Consider the following 12,505-nt stretch of genomic DNA (forward strand, 5'->3'; position numbering starts at 1 on the left):
GGGTTGGTCGATTTCTTCCTTCTTCTGGACCCCTTTCTACAAAACTCCTGCCCTCTGCAGGTGGAGGAGGAGATCTGAGCCTGCTAAGTTGGTGGCAGGAACCAGCAGCCTGAAGAATGTAAATTTGCTAGAAGGTCCTTCTTAGTCTTGTTTGTTGCTGTTTCTCAGCCCTTAGGGCAACGCCTAGGAAACAGTTGCAGCTCATGAAGGTTCCCTGAATGAATGAATGTAAGAAACAGTTCCCTCACTCAAGTGCGGTTAATAGATGATCCAGGCTTTCAATGATTGAACTCTGCAAGAAGGGAGCTCTCTGTCAGTGGTGGCTTGGAAATGGCTCTGAGAGGTGCTGTTGGGAGAGGCTGGGCCACCAGCACAGAAGTACCTGATGCCGCGCCCAGGGCAGGAAGAAGCAGCAGGCCGGCTGGAGGGACTTGCTCCACCAAGATGGACATCTTGCTTATCTCCATCTTACCCATTAACACCCTCTGTCTTGCCAAGCACATTTCTGAGGTTCTTTTCCTTTTCCAGAGAATTGTCTCTTTGCAGAGCAATAAAACAAAATGAAGCTAGATTGACTTTCAAGAGAGCCTTCCTTCCCTGCCTTTCTCCAAGCTGGATGGCTTCATGTGGGGGAGGGACTGTGACTTTAATATTTATTCCTCACACAAGGTCAAAATATCTTCAAATTGGACAATAGTGAGAAGAGAGGCCGATCAGCTTCCTCTCCTCTCTGGTCCACAGGGCATGGACTCCATGGGTTCTTGGTGACTCAAAGCCAAGAGTTGGAGGAGAGATAGATGGGAAGCCAGAGAGGGGGCAAGGCTCTACGGCTTTTCACTCTCATGGCCTGGCTTGAGTCTAACCGATTTTTCCTTTTCCTTAATCCCTTCCTCAGGGATGCCCCTGTGCCACTTCTTTGGCCACTCAACTTCCCCAGCTCCCTCATGGAATCCTGAGAAGTGGGGCCAAGCCACTCTTGCCAGCTCAGGCTCCTCTTCTCTCTACTCTCCAGTCTGCCCCTCACGCCCCCGTCATTCTCTACACTCTCCAAAAAACTTCAAAGCAGCATCCCCATGGGCAGTGAGTGGTCACCGCAAGTAGCTGCTGGGAGATATCTGGGTGGATGCATAGAGGTCAGGGTTGGTTAAGATGCAATTGAGATGTCTAACTTCCTTTCATTTCTTTGTGGAGCACAGCCCTAGATGCCAGTTTGAGCAGCGGGGTGATCAGAAAACCTTCATTCAGAGCTCAGAAGTAAAATGAGGGTGGGCTGGATTTTTCTGTGGATAGCACAGAATCCCACACTCACATTTCTCTTGCCCATATCTCCTCTCTTTTCATCTCTGTAAATCACGGGCTCTGAGCTGATAAGCTTTGGGTCCTGTGAAGAGTAAACACTTTGGCTTAGTGCAGAAGGCCAGTCATTAGTATTTCTTTCAGGCTATTAATAGGGCCCAGAGAAACTTTAACAGAAGTGGATTATCGGAAGAAAGTAGCCTTGGCCTGGCTGGTTGTGAATTAGAATGAAAACAAGCGAGTTTCCTGAGTATATTGCTGAATGCTTTTCTCTTTCCATTTGTCAGCTGCATTCAGGCAAGAAACTGGAGCTGAGGAGACCAGGCGGTGTCTGCTGTGTGGTTAGCTCAGCGATTCAAAGCCACACGCAGGGGATGGAAGCCAGCCCTCAGAGCTCCCCTTCCCCCAGCCCTTTCCTGGGAATCCAATGCGGTCAGCGGAGCCTCTGGAAACTGGAATTGTTTGGAGGTAAATCGGGGCACAGAGAAGCTGGGAACCAGAGTTAATTAGAGAAGAAATGACCCTGGTCTGTCTCTCTGGGGGTGGCTGGTCCAGTTTCCCAGCATTGCAGCCTCTTGAAAGGTAGAAGGTGGAAAGGGGAGGGCGGTTCCCGCCTGCCTCCCCGCCGTCCATCTCTTCGCCTTTCTCTTGTCCTCTTTTCTCCTCACTCCGGTGCTGCTTGTAGAGAAGTTGGAGCTGGCTGCAGGAATCCTTGCCAGTGTGGGAGGCCGGGAAGCTCTGATGGCTGTCCTCATCACGAAGGTCCTGCCGCCAACAGAGCCGCCCTGCTCTTGACGACTGCCACTGGCTTCCACGGTCCGCTGGACCAGGGCGTGGAGCTCTGGTCTCTTTGTTTGGAAACTGCACTCGGGAGAGGTGGTCATCATGGTTTTAGGTGTCAGCAGGAGAGAGAAGAGGAGCCCAGTGAGAAGCCGTCCACATGTCCTTCAAAGTCATAAGGACATGGGAAGCAGAAAGAGGCAGCAGAAGACAGTCGGGTGGGGATACTACAGTCATTTCTCCTGAGGCGAGAGCTCAGGCCCTCAGGAGCGTCCACATATGAATGAAGGGTTGTCTCTCCTCCCCAGGCACGAGAGAATGAAAGAAAGAAAGCATAGCAATAAATACCGCAGCTTTTTTAACCTATGCTCTTCAAGTATTGCTTGCTGTAAACAGTGTTTGATTTTTGTGTTCTCTTTAATTGTAAAAACCACTAGCGGATCGCAGTGGAATCTGAGGCCGAACACCCATGTTCCCACATTGGCTCCCACAGGGAACCTCCGGGAGGCCTGGCCCACGTGCCTCCAGGCCCTTTCCGCAGGGCGCCTGGTTTATGACAGCGACTGATGTAAGGCAGAGCTGCCCAATGTCCACAGGGAGACCAGGCATCTGGTCTGGGGGAGGCCCACCTCTCCTCCACTTCTGGTAGTAACTTTAGGGAAACCAAAAGGAAAAGTACCAAAGATCAGCTCCTCATGTGTCAAGGTTTAGGATTAAATGAAACAAAAACAAACACACACGAAAAAACGGTAGCCAAAAGCATTGGTACTCTACAGACACGTATCTCCTCTTAAGAGATGAGAATATACAGGTGTGTGGTTTGTAAAGCTCACTTTCCAGTCAGCCAGGCTGGCTTTGCAATTGGTGCGAAGTTCGCAGTTCCCAGGCTCTTCCGGCTGCCCGGATAATTCCAGGTTTTACTGGCCTCTATTTTTGCAAAGTGTTTGGTGCAAACTTGTGCTCATTCTTCTTCTCATCATTTTTTTTTTTTTTTTAAATATAGTTTCAAGGGAAAGGAAATAATCGTTTTCCTTCCAATTTCTCTTAGCATCTCTTTTTCTGGCATTTGAAAACAGGAGTTAGACATGGAAGGAGGGATGGGAGCAAAAGAAGGAAGGAGGAGAGAAACCAGAATTCAACAAAAGTTGGACGGGATTAACAGGGAGGCTTTTTGTTTTGTTTTATTTCTGGTTTTCCTTTTTTCTTAAAAAAAATTAAATAAAGTTCTCATTATTTCCCCAATATACATCAAATGAGTTTTCATGCAAAGCAGCAGTCACAGAGGCAGAACTGTGCCCGGCTCGTGCCTCTCGGCTTGAAGGAGCACCTTCTCCACGGCCTGCGTCTCCCTTGTTCTCCCAGGGGATGGATGTCGCCCAGGATCTCTCCCTGCAGGAACTGCCTGTGATGAAACTTGGCCGGCATGGGGAGAGGGGCCTTCCCCTCTTCCCGAGATGAGGTCTCAGGGGACAGACAGTAAGCTCTGGGGTCTGATCCCCATCACGTGTCCTTCCTTCTGAGACTCCCGGTGTGATGGCTTCCACAGGTCCCCCTCTTCCCAGAACAGGAGGCTCCGTCTCTCAGCTCTCGATGGACATGGCATTTATGAGCTGTTCCACCTTGTACGACAGCCGCTGGCGCCGAGCCTGCTCGTCCTGCTCCAGTGCCCCAATGAGCTGAGGAACAAAGACAAAGGTGGGGAAGACTTCAGGACTCGGCAGAGAAGACGCCGTTTCTCGAATCCTTCTATCAGCCTTTCCATTCTGCCCTCACGGACATAACCCTAAATGATGTACCTGATTATGTGAACACGTACGTATGTAGATGTGTGTACGTATGTAATGAATATATATGTATGTATATTATATCTAAGGTGTTTAAGACAATATTTGGTCTATAGAAAGTACTGTGTGTTAGCTATTATTATCATTACTAATATTACTTTCAGGTACAATGCTAATACGTGACTTGAGAATTCTCTGAAGCTGTCCTATTCATGTTAAGTCTCACCTGTCTATCTGAAATGTAACTGAAAAGATCTACTCAAATGCAAAGAAGAGTCTGATTCATTGTCAAAGAAAAAATGAAATTAATCGTACAACACTTTCAACTGAAAAACAATGACATTATTAAGTGTTATTTATTATGTTAACAATGAGTGAAAAGACAATGGAATGTATAAGTAAGTGCTCCATGAATCAAGAGAGGTTAGGCTGCCTTCTAAAAAAATGGGAATGACTTTTGAGCTCAAGGGTTTTTGACTCCAAGAATGGGTTTTCTAAACTACCCCTTGACGCTGTTATTTAAGAACTGGGCCAGGCATTCCATTTAACCGCCTTGTCGCTGCGTGTTGGTTTCCCTCCCTTCCGGGGTCCCGTCTCACCTCTTCGCTGTACTTGCTGACGTAGGAGTAGATCTCATTGAGGGCACTCAGCATGTTGAACTCCACAGCGTGCAGGCGAGACTGCTCAGCGAGGTAGGCGTTCATGTCCTGGTCACTGATGGCAGGGAGCTTGGCGATGTCTGCGTAGTATCTGCCGTAGAGAGGACAGGCTCCTTGATGAGGACTCAGCAAATGTTTGCCTACACCAATCTGTCCTAGGCCCTTGCAAGCTCGAGTTGTCCCCAATTGTTCCTGCCTCCCTATTTCTCTTCCAATGTGGCTTCCTTTGTCCTCTTGCCTCAAGCTGAGGTTGAGACCTGGAGACTGGTCTTCCCTAAGGCCAGATTCCATCAAGCTCTGAGCTCCTGGTGGCAGTGCCCCCTAGAGTGCTTAAAAGCCCAGACTCTGACCAGACTCCTTGTATTCATCTCAGCTCTACTACCTGCTAGCTGTGTAACCTTGGGCAAGTTACGTAGCCTCTCTGTGCCTCAATTTCCTCATCAGTAAAATGGGGATGATAATAACACCTACTTTACAACACTTTTTATCTGAGATGATACATATAAATATCACAGTGCTGTCTACGGCCATGCCACCCTGAACAAGCCCGATCCCATCTGATCTCGGAAACTAAGCAGGGTCGGGCCTGGGTAGTACTTGGATGGGAGACCACCTAGGAAGACCAGGTGCTGTAGGCGTAAAAATTAAAAAATAAGGGACCGTAAGCTGACAAGGTCCTTGCAATCTGTGAGGTCAATCAAGGGTTGCCTCACCTAAATAAAATAAAATAAAATAAAATAAATAAAATAAAATAAATAAAATAAAATAAAATAAATAAAATATAAAATAAAATAAAATAAAATAAAATATCACAATGCCGAGTGCTTAGCATGTGCTTAATAAATGACAATCAGAGTGACAATGATCTGACTTCCAAGGGCACAAAGCTTCCCTTCCTTTCTCTGGAAGGAAGTGTAGACAAGGGAGAGGTTGGGGGCACACGGTCCCCAAGGTACCAAAAACCCTGGGTCAGTGAAGCCCGCAGGGTGGCAAATGCAGCAGGCACACCAGGGCTTGGGTCTGTCCCGAGGGCACTACTGACCTTTCCACCCAGCTCTTGTAGCTGGGAATGTCCTTGGCATAGAGCAGCTTGTTGGAGGGGGAGTCCTTGCCCAGCCGGTGTTCCGACGTGGAGCAGGAGTCCATGAAGGTCTGGGCCACCACGGAGAGGCAGGCGTCCGTGATGCTGCCCTTGTGGATGTCAAACACAAACTGGGGGTTCTTGATCACGTTCACCCAGAAGCGCAGAGGGAGGCTGTATGAAAAAGCAGAGCAGATCCCACGGGCTGCACCTCCGCTGCACCCCCGAAGCTGTCCACTAATATTTCTCCTCACCCCCGAAAGGCAAAATTCCCTCTCCGAAGGGCAAGGAAATGGAATCACAGAAATCTGATCCAGCCCTGGCTGCTAATTTAGTTTAAGCTGTTCCTGCCCCTGGAAGAAAAGGAGGGGTGCCACTGTACCCTAATGGGGCGCTGACCCTGCTTTCTAACAACTGAGGAGTGGGCATGGGGCGGGTTCTGTTCCCTCCTGGCAGTTTTTTCCAAAGGCCTCTGTGCCCGTAGGACAGCCCAAGTACAGAGAACTGCACGATTTTCTCAGAGTTTCAAACAAAGCCACCAGGCTCCTAGACTCTTTTCACAGTGCCCTTGGCCATGGCCATTGTCTGGACTCGAGGCAGCCAGCAGCCCCAGGCACGGCCTCAGAGCGGGCACAAAGGGCACCACCTGTGCTCCCCGCCCAGCCCGGCCTCCGGAGCCCCTTCCCACTGCCCGCCCAGGCCTGCGGGGCTGAGGAATGGGCTCCCCTGGGGGCAGCTCTTTCCAGACTCTCCCCAGAGGTCCGGGCAGGGGCAGAGGGTGAGGCGGAGGCCATTGTTGGTGCCCTGGATATGACTCACTGGATCGCAGAGTTTTTCCCACCCCAAGAGGAGCTGATCAGTCCTTAGGGGAGTTCCTTCCACGAAGTGGGAATTTATAATCAGAGCAGAATGCATTTTCTCTGCTCCTGAGGCAGGAGGATAAGCCCATTTATTCCCCTTCAAATCCAGAACAGCTGCTGTTTCTCCTGCCTTTTCCAACTTTGCCTTCTCTTCCAGCTGCCTCCCGGGCCTTAACTCTTTTGGCTCCTCTGTGGAGTGAACTCTGTCCCCGGCTTCTCCTTCTGGCCTGAGGTGATGTTTCAGCAACCCAGCCTATAATCTCTACTTTCCCGTCCTTCATCTTCTCTTGACACTCATGGACCCCAAACTTTCCCAAATATCTCAGTCCGGCCAAGTCTCAGGAAGGATCAGCTCTGCCTATTCAACGCCCCTTCCATTATCATTTCTGCTCATCTTTCAAAATGCAAAGAGATCACTCGCTTTCCTCGAACTGGGGAGGAGCTGCCTCAGCTCAGAGGTGATGCATCTCTTCCACCCTTCCCTTCCTCCCGCAGCTCTGGGGAGCTTTCGACATTCTCTCCTTGGACATTAGCTATTTGAGGTCTGGATAAGGGGACTCCGCCACAACACCAGGGTAGGCCATTCCTATGACTAGGGCCTGGCCACAACAGAAGGCACAGAGATGGGAATAATCCAGAATTTTCTCCCGATTTCCCTGAAATTGCCTACTCCCAGTGCTGGGCTGGGATCCTGCGAAGCGGAGGAGACAGCCGTGGGCCCGATGGGGGATGTAGACGCAAGGCCGGCCCGGCAAAGCGCATGCCGGCCTGCCGTCCCTTGGCCCCCGAGCCTTTCCATTTCATTTCTCTGTGATCAAAGCCGCAGGCTGGAGGGCTCAGAACCACCACACCCCAGAGAGGGAAGGACTATATGGGGTTGGGGCCGGGTATTTCCAAAGTGTTTTGCCCGTTGCTAGGACTTTTGATTCCCAAATAACAGCCTGGGCCCATCTGTGTCGGCTTGGTTTTCTGAGGAGATCGCTGACTCCAGACAGCTGTGTGGGCTGCTTGCCCAACCCAAATGCCTGGACCTCCGCTCGCCGTTCTCTTTCCCGAAAGAAGATTTTGGACTCAGGGTCTTGGCCAGGCCCTGTCTGACCTGAAAGCCAGACTTAGCTTGGTCTGTGGTTCAGGTTCAAACCCAGGAAAGAAAAGTCTTATGTCAGGGGCCTGTGGGAGCCGCTTTCTCCCACTGCTATGGGGAAGAGTCCCGTCTGCAGGACATCCGCCTGCTGCTTCCTGAAAGCCGAGGGTAATAACTTGGCCTTCAGGGATCGACTCTGTGATGACATCCTCCTAGTCGGTGGGCTCCAGTCTACAGCAGGTGTGAGCTCTCTCCCAACTGCTGGCCACTTTGCTCAGGGGTCTCTGTCTAACTTGGGGCTCCTGGGTCTCAGGAAGTGCCTTAGTTTCGCCCCGCTCAGAATGCCCGCACTGCCTCGGCTTTGAAGTTCTGCTTCTAGGTCTCGAATGGGGCTCTTTGTGTAGGTTCCCCCAGCTCCCTTTTCCGAAAAACCAGAGCTCTCAGAGCCAGGGAGAAGGTGCTTCCCAAGGAGGGTCTCAACCTAAAAGGGCAGAGCTCAAGGATGTGTCCTGGTACTGGGCCCCAAGCCAGGCAGGCCCCACGTGGCGGCAGCCTGGGGACTGTGGTGGCTCTACAGAGCATATGTGCGCTATTTGTCTGAGGAGCCTGGGATTACCAGTCACAGAGAGCAGCCTCCCCCATCTCTCGGGTCCCTGCTGGTCCCCACCCCACACAGCTTGCAGCCTCTCCAGGCTGCCTCTCCCCCCGGGCTCCCCAGCGGTTACCAGTTGCTTTTCCAGGTGTGCCGCACATCTGTGTCGTGGATGCTGTGTCTGTCTGCCTGCTCATCCAGGAAATCAAACATGTACTTGATGGCCAGGGGAAGTGCGCTGCCCCGGTGCACAGTGCTGAACAAGGTCTCAAACAAGTCATCCACGAACTTCTGCAGGGTGCCCTAGGTGGGGGGCAGGGGGGAGAGTATGAAGCGAAGGGTGGGGGAGGAGGCAACAGGCAGCAGACGGGCCAGCCAGATGGTGCCTGGGACCAATCCTGCCTTGGAAATTTGTCTGTGATGCCAGGCCGAGCAGACAGTGTTGAGGTGGGGAGGGGACTGTTGGGGTGTTGGGGAGGCGGCAGGGACTAAATGGGCTGCAGATTTCTGGGAAGATCTCCTCCAACTTTCAGCCACATGCCACGTTTATGCTTGTATTCATGCCGGGAGGGCGTTCGTTAGGGAGATGATGAGTCTTCTGAGTCCAGGCTCCCCATGGGAATTGGGGGGGGGGGAGGGTGGTGGTCAAAGACTGGTATGAGAAGGTGTCTGAAGAAGCAGCCGGGGGACTGGGAGCCTCCTGGCAGGAACACGGCAGGCCCTCAGAGGGTCTGAGAGATAGGAAGGCGTGAAGAGGCTTCTGATATTAGGGGCCTGTGCTAAGTGGTGTCTCTGGAGTGGGAGCTGCGTGAGGGTGAAGGGTCCAGATTCAAGAACACTCAGGCATCGCTCTGACCCACACGGCCTTGGAAGGCTTCTGAGGCGGAGACAAGGCTGGGCCTTGGTCCCACAGTTTACAGGTTCGAGGAACACCTCTGAAGGTCAGGAAAATTACAACTTTTTCTGGTGTCTCTTTGTCAGTCCCTTATTAACCTATTAGGCGAAGCAAAATTTGAGACACGTGGTCCGATGGTATATTTCTGTGTCACTTCTGGAAGCAAATCTGAGAGCTGTAATCTAGATGCCACTGTATTGGAATTTCAGTGGCATTTTTGTGTGGTCCGTGGGAGAGAGCATTTGAAACCCAGCCCGGCCTGGCCTATACGGGTTGTATGACTGCCACACTTACAGGCTCATTAGTTCTCTGTGAAGGAAGCTGTAAGATAGATCGCAGCTTCCAGCACTGCTGTGCCTCACTTCCAGCAACATTTAGGGGTAGATGGGATGGAGCAGGACCAGCTCCCCCAGCTTATGGGCGGGACCAGAACTTCATGCTTTCCCTCCCATTGTGGCCCGAAAGTGGATGGAAAAGGCAATAACGGTGAAGGCTGGCACATTTGTCCAGTTAACACCAATAAGAAAACAACATCTCCCTAAGGGGTACAGGCCCAGACATGGGGGAGCCCCTCCTCTGAAGAGTAACGACCGAAACAACGGTATCATTATGATTTTGCCAAAGGGTAGAGAACCACAATGGCTGATCCCCTGGGAAGCCTGCGTGGAGACCTGGGCCTGCTTGTCTGAACGAGTCCCCTCGAAGGACACACTGCACGGTGTCCTCCCTGGGCTGGGCAGAGCAAGAGTTACCTTGGTGGCCAGCAGCCGGGTCAGGTAGATCTCGGATACCATCTTGCTGCCCCGGTCACCTTCTTTCTGGTCCCCGTGGTCATGGTTCTTCACCAGATGCCACACCTTGACCCCACTCTCCAGGTCTGGGGTGATCATGGGGGCCCGGGACCGCAGGCTGTCAGGACTGCCTGTGTACCTGAAGGAGGAGTCTGAGGAGAAGGGGGCAGTGGAGGCCTGTGAGCAACTGATTTCATCATCCTTGCTTGAAGAATCCTTCTAGAATATCTGCCCAGCTGCTACACTCATTCAGAATAAACCAGCGTCAATTGGAAGGGGAGCCTTGGGGCCTTGCTTTGGGTGGGTTATTTTAGAAATCCCTGGAGGCTCGAGAACAGCCTGAAACCTTTTCGTAAAAAGAGGAATGAGAAATTCTGTGAGCTGGAGAGATCCTCGGGAATTTGGGAGTCCCCCTCTCCTGACGCTTCCCGCAAAGAATAATCAATAGGTAAAATGTCAAACTGATATTTTCATAGGTGCTTTGATAAAAATCTGGATACTAAGGAGCTGTGAGCCGTAATCTTGCCTCTTGGGAGTAAATGGGGCCCTTCTTACTTGGGGCCTAGAATATGGAATTGCCAAGCCCTTTTTGGAGCCACTAGCCTTAGCTGTGAGGTGTCCTTTAGCTGGACAGCCCGAAACCTTAGTGAAACCAGAGAAAACAGTAAGAGAGAGGAGAGTACTGTAATCTCATTGCCCAGAGGGCACTAGGGGCTCTAGCACTCCTCAGTGGTGGACAGGCTAGGATGGCCAATTTATTGCCCAAACTGGGACACCACAGAGTAAAAGCGGGCTCTATTTATAAGTCAGCCAGGACAATAGGCAGAGACTGGGCTATATGAACCTCCCCTCCAGGTGCCCCCTCCTGGTTCTGGGCCCCTAGGACTCCTTCACCAGGCCTGGGCTATTGAAGGAAGGGCACACGGTGCCACCTGCTCCCATAGCTCTGAGGAGACGAGCTATTTTGGAAATGACTGGATTAGAGAGGAAAGAAACAAACAAGCAAAGGCCTTTGCTTGGAGGCCGGCAGCAGCCAGGACTTCCTGTTATCAGAATGGACGGCGAGTGGTCCCTGGTAAGTCACAGAAGACCCCGCTCTGAGCTGCCCAGGCTGCCTTCCTGGTCCTCACCATATCTGCTGATGGATGTCCTGGAGATGCTGGCAGAGGCAGGGATGTTGTAGGAGGAGGTCTGTTTAGGGACCAGAGCCACTACCGATCTGTCTGACACCTGCGAAGGATATGAAAAGTATAGTGTCAGTGTCTTGGGAAACTGAACAGTCAAGTACCTCTACGAGGTTATGGAATAGGTGTGGGGTAGCATGTGAGGAGTTCAGGAATATTAGAAACAATTCCTACTGTCTACCATGGTAGCTACTCACCACCGTGGCTACTGAGCACTTCATATTCACTAAGTCTGAACTGAGATGCACCAGAAGCGCCTGAACGGAAATGCGCTATAAATGTTCACTACACACTGGATTTCAATGAGTTAGCATGAGTAAAAATAATACAAACTATCCCATTAATAATTTTTATATTTATTACATGCTGAAATGATAATTATTTTAGATCAATTGGGTTAAATAAAATATATTGTTGACATTAATTTTATCGGTTTATTTTTACTTTTTAAATGTGGCTAGTAAAAATTTTAAATTATACATGTGGCTTGCATTGTTTTTCTATTGGGCAGTGCAGGGCTAGACCTGGCCTCCCTTCAACCTTGTCAGTTACCTACAATGATTTCCATTTTACAGATGAGAAAATTCAAGCATTAAGAGGCTAACCAACATCTTCACGGTACCACACTTAATACCTGGTGGAGCCACTCTGTAGCCAGGTCTGTCAGGATCCAGGGTTCATGCTCTCATTACATCCTAATCGGGATTTTATTTCGAGTCGCCCTGGTCTGAAGTCTGTATTCCGTTTTGGCTCTGATTTCTTTCTGACCTATAATTTCTTTCTGGCCCTATAATGCCTGGGCCACCTTGAGGAGTTTTCCCACCCGAGCTGCTGTTCTTAGGGAGCCAGAGAGAAAGACAGTGCGTTGCCCTGTTCTCTGTGAGGGTGTGCAGGCTCAGCACCCAGCCCGTAGGGCAAAGGCTGATAAATGAGGAGCCATATTGAAGACATTTGGGGCCACCATGAATTAAGATTACCCTCCATCCAATAAAAACGAAGAATCCCCAGAATTGTGGTCATCTAATTAAACCTCTAACGCAGAGAGAATAAAACAGCTATAATAATGTTATGGGCCATAAAACATTCCTATTAAACCATTTTTTATTTTAACAATTTTTATGAACTTTGTAAGTTTGATTTATAGCTGCACCAGTCGTAAAACCATCTTTCTGGGTCTTAAATTGTCAGTCCTTCTCTCCCGCCAAAAAAGAATTAAATGTTGGGAAGTTGAACTATAAATGAACATTAGCGCTAACGAGATTCTCTGATAGCTGGTTTTAGTAGTGGTGTTTAATTTTACCCTCCCTATAAATCAACAAGAGCCCAGGAAGTTTTTAACATCACTTTGTTAATTAAGATTATGCAGATTTTCCGTAGAAGCTCCAAAGACCTTCGACTTCAGGGAGAGTAAGAGAGGACAATGTTTTGACCCGATGGCCTAAAAGCTGCACGATCTTGTGCTCTTCACAGCACCTGAAAGGTGCCAGTGCTCCACGATT

General features: G+C 50.2%; 1 protein-coding gene and 1 non-coding gene across 2 annotated transcripts in view; one reads left to right on the forward strand and one right to left on the reverse strand.

Annotated features, from left to right (window-relative positions):
• Positions 1-3,037: 3,037 nt before the first annotated feature.
• Positions 3,038-12,505, reverse strand: part of PLXNA2 (plexin A2) — a 212,899-nt gene continuing 203,431 nt past the window's right edge. Inside the window, exons 27-32 of the mRNA XM_011372463.2 lie at positions 10,953-11,052; positions 9,784-9,974; positions 8,270-8,439; positions 5,562-5,774; positions 4,460-4,610; positions 3,038-3,752 (exon numbers count right to left, since the gene is read on the reverse strand). Coding sequence (XP_011370765.2) covers positions 3,657-3,752; positions 4,460-4,610; positions 5,562-5,774; positions 8,270-8,439; positions 9,784-9,974; positions 10,953-11,052 — 921 coding nt within the window. The 3' untranslated portion in view covers positions 3,038-3,656. The remainder of the gene's footprint in view (positions 3,753-4,459; positions 4,611-5,561; positions 5,775-8,269; positions 8,440-9,783; positions 9,975-10,952; positions 11,053-12,505) is intronic.
• LOC111746987 lies at positions 5,039-5,157 on the forward strand. Its single transcript, XR_002783348.1, has one exon. It is a non-coding gene; the product is annotated as a 5S ribosomal RNA (ribosomal RNA).

This window comes from Pteropus vampyrus, unplaced genomic scaffold (assembly GCF_000151845.1).
Source record: "Pteropus vampyrus isolate Shadow unplaced genomic scaffold, Pvam_2.0 Scaffold207, whole genome shotgun sequence".
In the NCBI taxonomy this organism is placed as follows: domain Eukaryota; kingdom Metazoa; phylum Chordata; class Mammalia; order Chiroptera; family Pteropodidae; genus Pteropus; species Pteropus vampyrus.